Genomic DNA, 14746 nt, shown 5'->3' with positions numbered 1-14746 from the left:
CAGAGGAGTGGCAGGTCGAGGAGCGGGACCCTTAGGTTAGGGCGCTATCGAGTTGTACACTTGTGGGCTGAGTGTGCAGCTTTTTCTGTTTTGCGTAGACCGGTCCGACCAGTCGGGTAGGATCAGAACTGGTGGAAGCTAAAGTAGTTGTAGGATCTTTTATATTCGAACTTCAGTCAAAACTATTGTAAAGTTTTGTAAATTATCTATGTATTTGAACTCGGTTTGTAAAACTTGCTGTTTCGTCTTCTTGGAGTTTATATTTTCAAGTATTAAGGCGTGCTTGTACCATCTGCGCCCACCTTCGCGTGGGACTACCGGTGATGTTTCGATCGGGCCGTGGGTTGAGAAAAAATTAAGCCGTTAAGCTAATACGCCCGATGTGTTCAAATGACGGCCATTACGCTTAATTAGAATTTTAATTTGGCGGTTCCGTCACACATTGTTGCCCTTCTTCTTGAAGAGCACGCAGCCAACCGTACCGGGCGTGTTCAGCAAGTGGGGAGGTCACAGATTTATGACGGGGCGAGGAAGGCGACCGCCGTCTTGCATCGCCGACGGAAGAGCAGCTCCAGCCCCGTCGCTGTCGAGATGCGTCGGTGTCCCCTCGGTCGATGTACGGAAGAAGAAGCGCGACGTGTCGATGTGGCGAAGGGAATAGCTGCGGTCGACGCCGGAAATTCATCAATACCAGCAAGGAGAAGGAAGGGCAGGACTACACGGTGGCGAGGAAGACTCCGGCCGCGGCCGGTGGAGGAGAAAGGAGTGATTTTTGGGGGAAACCAGCGGACGGGATGGCGGCGGCTTTGAGAGGAGAGGGCGCTTGCTTAGTTGGGCCGGGCTTCAAATGGGATTCTCCAGCACCACCAACCGACTGGGATGGGCCGGAATGCTCGATGTACATTGCCCGAGTGTGTGTGTTCTCTGCGACTCTCCCTCCGTTTAGACGGAAAACGGAAACATAAACCCCTCTCCCTATTCACCCTTCTTGTCTACTAGTAAGTTGGACCGTACTAATGCTATGGGTAAAAAAATAACACATGTAATATTTAATATTTAATATTTAATATTTAATAATACTATATATTAAATAAAACAAAATGGTATATTTGAGCAACAAGGTAATGCAATTTTATGTTTCTGAACTTCCGAAACTGAACTAAAATGTTTATAATTGGACAAATATCCAAGAAGAAGCAACCAATACACTGAACCATTGACATAGCCTGTATCATTGGCATTTCTACGTTTTATTATGTGCTTCCTATGAAAGTTCAGAAAGTGATAAATATCAGATTATGAAAGTTCAGAGAGTGATAAATATCATATCATGTATACTTTACCCTTTTGCATGTAAAACATGCATCAAAATACGAGATTAATGAACAAACACAAAAGCTGAAGATTATTATTACCTTCGAACGATATCACGTACATACTACAAACGAGGCAGATGGAATTGCAACATATCAAGCAACAAGGAATTACGCTGTGAAATTCTAAAAATACTAGCACTATCAAAAAAATTCACCTAACAATAAACACACAAAATGTGGCATTTGTATCAGACCATCCAAATTCCTTGTCACTATATCCCAGATTGCAGACTTGCAGTCAATCAAATAATATGTGCAACACACGGTCCCTAATCCAATGGCCAAGTAAATTAGCAAATAAAAGGCAGTACAATCACCATAGAACAAATCAGCAAATGGTTTTACACGCCGCAACACCACTCTAGCCTATAGTGATTTAGTACAGGGTAGAGCCATTTTTCCATAAGTTCCTTTCGTGGCTTATACCATATTAAAATCCTTACAAAAGAGAGAGTGCTAGCTGGTTGTTTATAAGCCTATCTAGATGTCATTATGATCTTAAGTGTGACCAAAATGTTGTCTTTTTTTTTTCAATAAAAAGAGTAATGATGCTAACTGGTTACTCTATACCCTAGTCCAGAATATTACTCAGCCGCATGCCTTTTACCAAGTTGTGGTTTTTCTTTTCATTTTCTTTCATTTCTAGTCAAGAACAGCAAGCTTCTATCAAGATGATATGCAATTTAAAGATGATCTAGTTTGTAATTTTGCACTTTTTTGCTTCTCCAAAGTTCTGTTTGATCCCAGGGCTTGGCTACCCCTTGCTGTACATGAATTAAACTGGGCTACCTCTTACTACTTACAAAATCAAAATTTATGACAACATTTTTGTCAGGTGGATAGGTGAAGATAGTTATCTGAGCATTGCTTGATATGACATTTCTAATGGCTTAGATTCTGTCAATGATATTGAGGTACACGAAACATTTCAGACAGCCAATGACCTGCCAATTTAAGTCATCTTACGATGAGTGTAATATGACAGCTAACAATATAGGACAACAGAAATACACTAAATAGAACAGCACAGCTTATTGAGAGCCAAGATTATAGAGTTCCTTATTCTACAACACATTAAACGCATCAACTGTGATTATTCATAGCATTACACTCAAGATTAATAGAGTATTGCCCGCTTGGCCCGCCCCTGACCGCCCAGGATGGCCGCGGACCACGGCACGCCGGCCCGCCTTGGACGCCGGCCGCAGAGTAGCTGAGGCGCGGCGAGGGCGTGGCCGGGGCACGGCAGACGGCGGCGTGGCCGGGGCGTGGCCGGGACGTGTCCGGACGCGGAGCACGGCGGCGCGGCCGGGGCGATGCGGAGCTGGCTGCAGCGGGCGGCGCAGCCGGGGCGATGCGGAGCTGGCTGCAGCCGGCGGTGCGGCAGGGGCGACGAGGCGCGGCGGCGGCGCTCCAAAATTTTGGAGACGAAGGGCGCCAATCCAACGTGGCCGGGCGGGGGATTGTGTGACACCCTAGGTGTCTGCACGATAAAAACTGCATTTGTTTGCTATGCTTCATGTGTGAATTGTTTGAAAAAGGATCTTTATGTAAATATTAAAGGTTATATGTGTAATTATGATTTTATGCAAGGTCCTTTATGCAGTTAAATTTGAATAGGATGTGAAATTATAGCTTTTGTGGAGGGTGTTTTTGCAAAATGTGGTGTAATCATTACATGGCAGGAAAATTTTCAAATGAGCCTAAGTTTAAAGTGAAATTACCTTGAAAAAGACAAAATGCCTGGAATTCAAAATCCTTTCCATATTTTCAAAATTAGCTCTCTATCCTTTGATCAAATAAATTTTTGCACAACATCAAAGTTGTAGATCTTGAAAAATTGAACAACTTTCATGTTGGGCACTTTTCCATTTGAGCTTTAGTTTAAAAGTTGTCCTTGTTTTACATTCAGGTCCCTGGAAATTTCAGAAATTACAAAATAGCCTGTTTTCCTCTTCCCCTGTCTGCCTCTCTGCTTGCTCGCCGCCGGCGCGTCGCCGCGCCGCCCACCGCTCTGGGCCGCCTCCCCAGCGCCACCTCCGCCTGCTAGCTCTGGCCACGCGTCGCCCTGATGCTCCCCACCGCCCTCCTTGGCTCGCGCTGGTGCCCCCTCCCTTTGCCACGCGCCCAGAGCACCGCCGCCGGCCGCCACCGCGACACCGCCGTGGACAGCACGGGTTGGAGGCTGCCGCCCTCCCCTTTCATGCGCATCAGAACCAGGAACAACCCTGCACTCTATTCCCCTGGTTCCCACGCTCTTTCGCTGCCTCCACATCCTAGAACACCCCCACCGACCATTGAACGCCGGCGAGCACAGGCTCACCGCCGAACCGCCATTCCATAGCTGCTCCGCCCGCGCTGAACCCTACACCAGCTCCGACTCATCCTCGCGCAGCTATCGGGCTACCTCTCGTCGACCAATTCCTACTAGAACCCCTCGCCATCGAGCTCCGCCGCCATTAGAGCTCCGCCGCGCACCTGCTCACCGTGGAGCTCGTAGCTCCGGTCCTCCTCCGCTCAATCCAGCCCCTCCATTAGCTTTGCATCGATCTCAGGCAGCTCACTCACCCCTCCCCTTCGCCCAGAACCCGTCGGGGCAACCTCGCCGACGAGTTCCCTCTGCCGCCGCCGCACCTCGCCGTGGGGAACCTCCAATCCGTCCACCCCGAGCCCCGAGAAGACGACCAAAAGGTTCGCAAGGACCTCCTCTTTCTTTTCCCTAACCTCCCCCTCGCTCCCAGGGCCGGACCTCGCCGGTTTTGGCCGGTCAACGCCGCGCCCCCTGCTCTGACCCAGCCCAGGGACCTCAAGTGAGAAGAATCAAAAAGCCAGGGGGTTGTTTGAATAGGCCGTGACTCATATGAATAGTGCCACTAAGGACTTCTTTGTAATTTTTGCTGAGAACTTTGAAATTCCATAGAAATTCATAGGAAATTCGTAAAATAGAAAATCTTGATGTTTTGGAATCCTATTGAAGAGCTCTATGTAGTAGAACCATAATATGTTAGGCTTTAGTTGCAAGTTTTTGCTGAAAATTTTGATTTGTGTTACTAGTGCATATATATTAGTTGTTTTTATCTTTTTCTTAGCTACTGTTTGAAAGCTTGTCTTGCTCTGAAACTTTTATGGTAGTTTGTTCTTATAACACTAGTTTTGCTATAAATGTTTCATGATCAGTTCTCTGGTGCAGCTATTTATTTGATTTAATCCTGGTTTAGTATACTTTATTTATGGTAAATAGTTTCTATTTGTCATAAATCATGAAACTATTTCTGAATATTCTTATTGAGTAGTTTAGCTTTTCCAGGAAGTTTGAGACTCGGTTCATTGCTAGAACAGGAGCTAAAAATGAATCTTGCTAATCTATTGTCTGTTTTGTTTATTTTCTCAGAATTAATTATTTGTAGATAAAATCATGAAAAATTCACAGTAGATAGTTCATTTCTTTGTAGATATCCTGTTAAATTTTGAGCTTCTTATTTTCTTCTAGTTTGACCTGTATAATTCAAGTTTGTTCTATGTGCTGTCTGAATGATTGATTTGTTCTAATTAAATGGTTAGATTTTATGGCATGATTTTTACAGGGTAGATTACTTTGTTCATGTTCTGTTTAGTGTAATTTTTGCAGAATTTATTACTGTTTGTACTCTGAGTAGTTGATTTATTAGCAAACCATGTTCTGGTTGTTATAGAAAACCACCCCCACTTGTTTATGGAGTAGTTCACTTCATTTGTGCTGTTGATCATGATGCCTTGTGTAGTTAGCTTTATTATTTAACTACTCTATAAACGATTGCCCATGTGTGTTTTTAATGTTGTTCTTGCATTACATATAGACACGACTGCCTTATCGGACGGGACATACGAGCTGATCTCGGAGTCTGACGGAGGTGATCTCAAAGCTCAAGCAAACGCCGCTGAACTAACTGAAGCCCCGAACCAAAGTTCTGAAGAGCCTAGAGCTGAAATAGTTAGCGACTACCGAGAAGGCAAGCCCCGGACATAACCTATATTTTAAATTACTATCATTTACTGTATTATTTACTTGCGCATTTACATTTCTTAGAATTTGAATTGAAACACTAGATGCATGATCCTAGGAACCTATGTACTGAACACTAGACTTGAGTTCGACTACTTGCTAAGCTTATAGGACCGGTAAAAGTCGAGTGATTGCCTGTCACTCGCGAGCTTTATAGGAACTGTTTGTTTACCTTTCTGTTATCAATATAAGGACGACAGACGGGGTTGTGTTCGATATCATGACCTTATGTGAGGCCCCGTCTGTGTTGATGAACTTGCTAAGGTCGCGGTGTGTGGTAGCGGTGGTTAAGTTTTTGAAAGTACTAGCCACATGCCGTAAATATGGTACGCGGCAAGCCTAGTAGCCGATTGGACCGGGGAGTGGATATACCTCCCACTCTCTCTTAGGGATAGGTTTATTTTTATGTTGCGCAACACTACGACTTCTAGGGACAAGGGTGGACCGGACATGGGTGGACCTTGGAGCCCTGTAGTCGGGGAGAGTGGCACTATCCACAAGCCGGAAAGAAAGGTCAACGGTTGTTTGGGAACGACCCGACGGTGTTCCAGACTTGTGTGCTAGGTTTATCCTTGCAAGGTTGAATTTCGATTCAGAATCGTCCGCCTCTCACGATGATATGAGACTGCTTGGTCCCTTTGCCACACAGAGTAATAAGAGCAACAATATTATTTATCAATTTTGTTGTTTGCTTAGTTTTCTACCATGTTTGGATAGTAGTTGCTTACATAGAATGGTTAATCAACTAGAATCTTGAAAGCTAAAACTTGAAAGTAAGGACCTACTCTTTATTGCTTTTCAGCAAATAGGAAAACCAGAGCCTCATAAACCTTGCATAGTCTAGCTATAGTGGGCTACTTAGACCCGTTGACGGTTAAGTCTTGCTGAGTATTAGAATACTCAGCCTTGCTGTTGAAAACCCTTTTCAGGTATGAGTTTTGAGGAGCAAATCGCTAGCTTGACCTATCCTTGCTCGTTGCCTCCTGGCTAGTCTGTAGAGTGGGATTCGTCTTCAGCCGGCAATGACCATGGCGAGTGATACCATGCTTGGGCTAGCCTGGTATCCTTTTTGCGACGTGTTGTAGCCGTCGTGTTTTATCTTCCGCTATCTAAACTCTGAACTTAAGTTATGGTTTGTATAACTGTTTACTAAGGTTGGTCTTGTAATAATGTTTTAGAACTGGTTTGTAATAACTTTTATGCCTGTGATGTAAAACTTGTGGTTGTAATATCTCTGGACTCGCCTTCGTGCGGGGTATGCTTGTTCGATCCGAGAACCGGTGGTTGTATCGGGACGTTACCCGACAGACCAAGAATTGTTCCGTTTGAAGTGCGTTTGAGCCGGTGTTGCCTTTTTGGTGATGGCCTGCGCACTTGAGCCGGGATAATTCAGGTGGTTCTGCCACAGATTGGGGGCTGGGCGCAGGGCGCGTGCGTTGAAGCCCTGCCACCGCTCGTTGAAGCCTGGGTTGGATCTGGATCGTTTGATTTGTCAACATGTAATCTGAGCCGTTGTTTTTGGTGAGGGGGGAATTGCTGGGTACATTTCTTTGGTGCACATTGAATTGATATCTTAGGGGGGCATTTAGCGGGGTGGACTTAGCATAAATCACATTGGTGAATTAGGGGGTTGGATTAGAGGAGGGGGGAGAGAGAGAGAGAGAGAAAACCCCAACCCCTAGATTGGCGGCAATGGCGTCTGCGTCGTCATCGTGCGCGGCCGCCTCTCGTGACGCTTCGCGACGCCGCCGACATACTGCCTCCGCGGGAAAGTCCTCCAATGCAGCGACATACCTGCGAAATCGCCAATCCTCCTCAACGGGCGCGACTTCAGGCACCGGCTGGTGGTGATGGACCCGCCCACCGGCGATGCAAGAAATCCCAGCGTACACCGCGTCAAGATCATCAACCACTACATCACCACTCTTGCCAAGGTCGTGGGAAGGTAAAGTAGTATCTGGTGGTTTTCAAGTTGATGGATTCTTCTTTTCCTTTGCAATTAGGAGTATGGTGATGAATTTTACAATTTATAGCATTTTGTGAGTGAGTATATTGACAAATTCGAGGAATTCATGCAGACAGTTAAGAGAGATAACCCATCATTGCAAGAAGATTACTTTATTTGCAGTTTTGTCTCAAGGCTCAAAGATCATATACAACATCACCAGCAGTGTCACAATGCAAACCCAAGTCCTTGAATTAGGCATTTTGGTTTGCAAAAAGACTGGAACAAGCTCATCCACAGCCAAGGAAGTTCTCTGTGTTCAACCCCATGCAAAAACAACAAAAATCCTGGGTGAAAGATACCAATCCTGCTGAAATTAAGCAAAATTCCAGTTCCACAATTGCTGATTTGAGAGCTGCTGGCAAGTGCTTTAAATGCAGAGAACAATGGTACCCTGGGCATGCAAAGGAAAACAAGTGTACTCTGTTATTGTGATGGTAAATTCAAATGGACAAGAAGAAGTAGCAGTAGTGGAGGATTCAGCCTTGTCTGAGGATGGAGAATTCCAAGATGCTCAGCAATCTCCAGTGCATCAAATCTCTATGCATGCTTTGTGTGGTACTGCAACAATGGCTAGTGCTTTCACACTCAGACCCCACATTGGCAACAAAATTGCTACTTCTCTAGTGGATACTGGCAGTGATATATCCTTCATGAGTGCCAAATTTGCTGTCATGGCCTAATGTGCAATAAAAAAAATGTGCCAACCATTCAGGTAGCTGCTGCTGATGGAGTACACATGTCCAATACCTCTGCATGTCTAGCTTTTTCCTTATACAATTCAAGGTTAGAAATTCTCTTCTGATTTCAGACTATTGGAACTCAGAGGATATGATGTGATATTAGTGGGCTGATTGGATCTACATCAACATTCCTGTGGGATTAGACCTCAGAACTAGACAATTTTCCATCACTAAATATGGGGATAAGGTGGTCACATTTGTTGATGAGACACTGCCTAACCATAATCTCCTCATTGGGCCTAAAAAGCTCTGCCAATTATTACAAAAGAAAGCTGTAGGTTCAAGGTGCTATGGTTGTTCTAAACAATAATCCAGATAGCAATATTGTTCAATCATCTAAGCAAGATTTCCCTCCTGAAATACAGAAAGTCCTGCAGGAATTCAGTTCAGTTTTTCAAGAACCAAAATCATTACCACCGGAAAGATCTGTGGACTATGCAATCTCATTGATGGACACAAACAAAAGAATTAATTAGAGACCATATAGATTGCCACATCATGCAATGGAAGAACTTATTAACAGATGCTGCAGAACCAAATGATTAGACCAAGTATGAGCCCATATTTTTTCTCCAGTGATAGTGTGATACTAGTAAAGAAAAAAGATGTCACTTGGAGGATGTGTGTGGATTACATATAGCTTAATTCCAACATCATCAAGAATAAATACCCTATCCCTATTATTGAAGATCTCCTTGATGAATTGTTTGGTGCTCAAATCTTCACCAAAATTGATTTAAGAGCTGGGTACCACCAAATCAGAATGAAGACAGAGGATATAGAAAAAACAGCATTCACTACACATATGGATCATTTTGAATATGTAGTGATGCCCATTGGATTAACAAATGCTCCAGCAACCTTTCAGTCTCTTATGAACATAGTGCTTGCTGAATTCTTGAGGAAGTTTGCATTAGTATTTTTTGATGATATCTTGATCTACAGTACTTCAATGGAGCAACATGTTCATCATTTGAGATCTGTCCTCTCAATCTTGCAATAACATCAACTTTTTGCAAAACTCAGCAAATGCTATTTTGCCCAGAAAGAAATTGAGTACCTAGGACATGTAATCAGCAAAGATGGGGTAGCAACTGACCCATCTAAGATCTCTATCATTCAGAAATGGCCTCCACTAACCTCCCTAACACAACTGAGGGCTTTCTTGGGTTTAACAGGGTATTACTGAAGGTTCATCAAAGACTATGGCATAATATGCAGACCTCTATTTGATTCCTTGAAGAAAAATATTTTTCAGCGGTCAGAAAAACAACAACAGGCTTTTCAGCAACTAAAGACATTGATGTCATCAAATGGTGCTCAAAGTTATTCACATTACGTTCTCAAAAAAAAAGTTATTCACATCACATACATAAAAAGCAAGCAGGGATTACACTTACCATGCTCGCTTCTATGACTGTTCTATATTCAGGTTTCCCAACAACCAACATCTGCCCAGGCAGGCGGCACCTCATGATCATCTTAGACAGCTTTCGGTCAGCACCAGTAGCAAACCAAATGGCGCTGGACTTGTCCTTAAAAAATTTAAATTCTTTGAGCCAAACAACCGACAGAGAAATAAACAAGGATGAGTTTAATGAACAAATGACCTTTTGACCGTCAGCCATTTCGTAGAAACTCTAGGTGACAGTGGAGGAGAGTCTTGTAGTGGAACCTCTGCACCCAGCGTTTGTACTTCTGTTCTTCAGATTTGGTCAAGGCTTCGTATTTTATGGAATTTCCGTGCATTCAAAATTACTTCAAATCCGTAGCATATAATTTATGGAAAATCAATCTGAAAACTCATGAAACCTTTATCTTGAACCTTAGACAGGGTTGCTAGTAACTTATAATAATCTAATGACTGGGCTCTAATATTATTCAATTTTGAGCTAAAAAAATAAGAGTCCAATAGGATTTAGAAGAGAACATTAGGACCATGACCCATTACCACTCCTACTTATATATGAGTGCTTATGGAGGATCTCCGACAGAAGTCAGAACTAACGCTGCCTGGCGCGACATCTTCGCAAAAAAGATGGATCGTCGTAACTCACTAGTTACCTAAGATTGAAACACACCCTTAGTTACAAAAAAGTAGCTCACAAATAGGCAATACATTCGTTCACTACTGGCATTGCCGAAACAATAATTCTGACATCGAAAATTATAGCATTATACATTTTTGACTCGAAGCTTATAAAAAGGCATAGCCAGGTTACATTCTATGTTACAGCGCCACACTCTGGTTAGGGAAAGGCATAGCCAGCTTACATTACACGACAACGTTGCTGCAAGGCAGGGTGCTACTGACACACGATACAGCAGGGTGTAGGTTTTCACGCTTAGCTGAGAAAATCTCTCATAGGATCATCATGGTGAATCCTCTTCATTCGGTAGGCCTCCATGTCTTCCGCAGTTACCTCGTCATTCCACTTCACATTATACTTCCTCTTTCTTTCATCCTTCTCCTCTTTCCTCCTTGCATTCTCCTACAAAATCAAAAACCAAGCTTCAGCATCTACACACTGGGGGGGGGGGGATAACGAACTAAGAGAAAACACACAAAAGTCAGATGGAAGATGCTAACCTTCTTTAGAGATTCCTCAAGCAGCTTCTTATCAAGAACAAGATCCTGAGGCACATCAGTGCCCCAAGTGGCTAGTCGCTTCTCTTCATGTTGTACAGGTTCATCTGCATTGAACAATTTGAAGTTAATACAATGAATCATGGTAGTCATCACACATGGGTAATAAAATAAGAGTGGCATGCCATCTCATTTAAACAAGTTTATTCATAAGCAAAAACAAAATGCACTAACTCTGCATCTCATTGTCTGTTACAACTTATCTTGAAATAAGTCAGCATGAAACTAACAAGACCTGAGACCTCACTAACTTTAACAATACACTCTTCATATGATTAGGAGAATAGTTAACTGATGCCACATTCATAGCTTTACAATTAGCACGTGTGAGCTCATTCCAGTGTTCTAAAAAACATTTTTAAATGTCGTTTAATCTTGATTAAACGCTGAACGCGTTGCGTTTAATCACAGTGTCGTTTAATCACAACACACGTTTAATCATGTTCAATCTACGTTTAATCACAAAAAACTCTAAACCATAGGCAAGCGTTCGCCTAGCGTCTACCGTTTTTTAGAACCTTGACTCATTCTCCAGATAATTCAGCCAATAATTGTTTCGGGGCATCCTTATTGGAAACTTTTCCAATACCTTGCATGTCATCAATGTGTCAATGACACACGAGGACAGTGGCATTGAAGGGATTTTGATTTTACCATGGTAGCTGAGAATTTTCTCGTATTTCTGCAACAAGCAATGGTTTTACCCTATGGCACCAATTATCCTGCAGAGTGTAAGTTGTACAGAATAATAAGTAAATGTATTTCTCAACAAAGTACCTTCTGCAGCCTCCTTGCGGGCCATGTTGGCCTTCATCAGGTCTGCTGATGCCTCCGCAGCCTCAATTCCAGCCAAACCTGTGCAGTAACTATTTTTGATAGTCTGCTTGCAGCACTTGTAGCCCCATTGATGGTCTTTCCACCATGAACCCCACACAGTCGTGTGATTATTAATGAAGATATCCTCTTCGTATTTGCTCTTGGGCAGAGATACATCCTGTAGTAAGAATTATGGTTACTCATTAGCACTCACAGGTCACGACCATACCAAAACATGAAAATTGATGCAAATAATTAGACTGGAATGGTAGCATCTAATCTACTGCAGGGTAACCGCTCACCTAAAGTGAAGGAGGACAGTATACACTATACACAAAGCAAACTCCATGTGCTCGAACCATGATCTAGTATAACATTTTCTTTTCAAATTTTTATACTTACTCTTGTTGGGTTCAATCTCTAACATATCCCAACTTGCTTGAAACAAGGCGGCAAAAATATCAACCAAGCCTTATAGCACAATCCTAGTTTCAAGTTTGTCTGTAAGAACTCCACAAAGTCCATATGCCTTTGGAGACTAGAGAAGGTACTACTTTCATTGGTTCACATTGATAAGATTGGATACAGGATTTTAGATGTTCAAATAGTTTCTTTTAATATAACCGACAACCTTCAAACTTTTATTCAGAACGCGACAAGCAAGAAGTGTTGCAAGAACAATAAGTGGTCAGAAAGTAGAATGCTGTAGCTAACAATGATCATTACAGTGTACCAACCTGTCCTTTGATTATTCGACCAGTACGATCATACTCTATCTCTCTTTCACTTTGTCCAAGAAGCAACTCCCGAGGCATTGTATCTTCTGACGCAGCATTCCCATACTTCTCCATAATTTTATCCTTGTGTTCAGACTTCAACATTTCTTTTTTGATCTTGAAACTCTTATACAGTAGTTCTGCTTGAGATGGAGCTGCTTGCATATGGATATCCTGCCCCTTATCAAAAGCTTCCCATGCATGGATGTTTAGTTGCTTGAACTCCAGAGCTTGTCCACTGAGACGATTTTGGTTGTCACCCTGAACCACAAGATTACATCAGAATACTGAATCCAAGAGTCTAGAGAACAGAGGTTTTCACATTTAACACGTGTATATCTTGTAAGTCATATGTCATCTGTGACTTACCACATAGAACTTATCATTCGGATCTGCATCTGGCAAGGGATCTTCTCTCATGGAGCGTGTTTTTGGATCATAATATGCAGAGTTGACATCAAGATTCAGAAGATATTTAGCTGTGTCTTCTCTGATACGCAAGTTCCTGTGGAGACATAAAAAATTTACCATCAGCATTTAAACTGGTTGCTGATAAATCCCTGACACAGGAACCCCAGTAGTAGAAGAAACATAATTTATTTTCTAATTAGTACATACCTAACAGTACCGGTGCTTCCACCACCAGTTGTGCGCACACGCTTCTCTACCTTAGCAAAATCCATCTGGGCACTCTCATCAACTTTCGCCTCATCGATCCTGAGGCCATCTTCTTCATCATCTTCACTTCCTGCATTCTCACCATCTTTCTCACTATCCTTCTCCTCAAGTTTTTTGAGCTGCTGCTCTTTCAGATACTTTTTCCTAGCCTCTTCTCTCGCTTCATAGTCAGCAATAACACGTGTGTAGGTTGATGGATCATAACCATTCCAGCGATCACGCTTTCCATCATAGTCCAGCTCAAACGATTCGACTTTCTCATCAGGAGCTATGTTGACATTCGTCCATTTAGCACCCACACTTCGAGGCCGCTCCATGCATGATTTCTTGTCATGAGTCATGGCTCCACAGCTGAAACATCAAGGCAATCGTTTGTTAGAAATTCTATACTGGCAGGCTAAATATTCATGCCTATTTGCTACTAAATATACTGCAAACTCTAAAAACTCGATTCCCAACTACAAACTAGAACCAATGAAGAGAGCACATATCAGTAAGCAATAAATACATGTTGAATAGGGTCTCTAAAGAAATATTGTCAAACAATCACACCACTTACTTCTCACAAGCACCTTTCCTGTACTTGTTGGCCTGGAAAGTCCTGGTACCCCTATCATACCATGCCTTGGTGTAGTTAGGATCTGACTTCCATTTCCGTTGATGCTTCAAACTCTGAATACCATAAAACCAACTAGGAGTCAGCCCTCCAATCAGCCAGATCCTCATGCACAGCGTCAGACAACAGCTCGCAAAATAGAGCAACCAACCACTTACCGGCTTCTCAGCATTAAGATACCAGGGTGCCGAGGACATGTACTGGGGGATGTGGGGATTGATCTCGTTCCCATCCTCGTCGACCTCAGCAGGAGCGAGCCCCGCCTTACGCGCCTCCTCGAGCTCGAGCTGCTTCCGGTGATCCTCCCGCGACTTGAAAGTCACTGCCATAACCAAGGACCAAGGGACATATCATAAGACGCGAATTCGCCACAGTAACATAAAAAAAATCCCCAAACATTCGCAGGTTCCGTACGGATACAGAACCCCCGATCCCCAAATCAAGCAGCAAAAAGGATACACCGCCCCAAATAAAAACTGATTCCCGTCAAGCCGTGGCGAAATCGCCCGGAGAACAACACCCGACGGCAACACGGCGAACTCACGCGGTTTCGTGGAAGTCAATTGGGGCGGAGATCGGAGGATCGAACAAGGAGCCCACGCGAGACTAGGGTTAGGGTTACCGGATGCTCAACGCACCTGAAGCGGTCGCCATGGCTTCCGCTGCTCTCCCCTCCCCGCTTCCCTTCCCTTCGCCTCGCCGGCACAACTCGACGGCGGCGGCGCGGCGGTTCGACGGCGGACGGCGGCGAAATAATGAAACGAGGAGGATAAGAGCGAAACGAATTGCCCCTTCTACCTGGCGGCGAGCCGCCGCCATTGGGTTTTGATCCGGGGCCCGAGCCCGTCGCGGTTACCGGGCCTTTTCATTTTTATATTAAAAAAAATTCAAAAATATACGTCGAATAAGAAAATTTTTAAAAATATGTGCCTGTCGCTCCTTAATAAGCGACAGAATGCCTGTCGGCGACAGGACCTAAATATAAAAAAAATTATATTTAGATCCTAACATCCAGGACGCATTAAATAGTGAATTTGTAAAATCGAT

At 43.4% G+C, this 14746-nt stretch overlaps 1 protein-coding gene across 1 annotated transcript; it reads right to left on the bottom strand.

The window, feature by feature from the left end:
• Positions 1–10226: 10226 nt before the first annotated feature.
• On the bottom strand, positions 10227–14551 carry LOC120677601 (pre-mRNA-splicing factor SLU7-like). The gene is made up of 9 exons (XM_039958754.1): positions 14338–14551; positions 13858–14021; positions 13643–13755; positions 13024–13434; positions 12775–12910; positions 12367–12666; positions 11591–11807; positions 10757–10860; positions 10227–10658 (listed from the first exon to the last, which is right to left on the bottom strand). The coding sequence occupies exons 1-9, from the start codon at positions 14516–14518 to the stop codon at positions 10512–10514; spliced, it is 1773 nt and encodes a 590-aa protein (XP_039814688.1). The 5' UTR covers positions 14519–14551; the 3' UTR covers positions 10227–10511.
• Between the last annotated feature and the right edge of the window lie 195 nt (positions 14552–14746).

Source organism: Panicum virgatum, chromosome 6N (genome assembly GCF_016808335.1).
Source record: "Panicum virgatum strain AP13 chromosome 6N, P.virgatum_v5, whole genome shotgun sequence".
NCBI classification, from domain to species: Eukaryota; Viridiplantae; Streptophyta; class Magnoliopsida; order Poales; family Poaceae; genus Panicum; species Panicum virgatum.
Note: the sequence above shows the minus strand (reverse complement) of the source record. Positions and strands in the feature narration are given on the sequence as shown.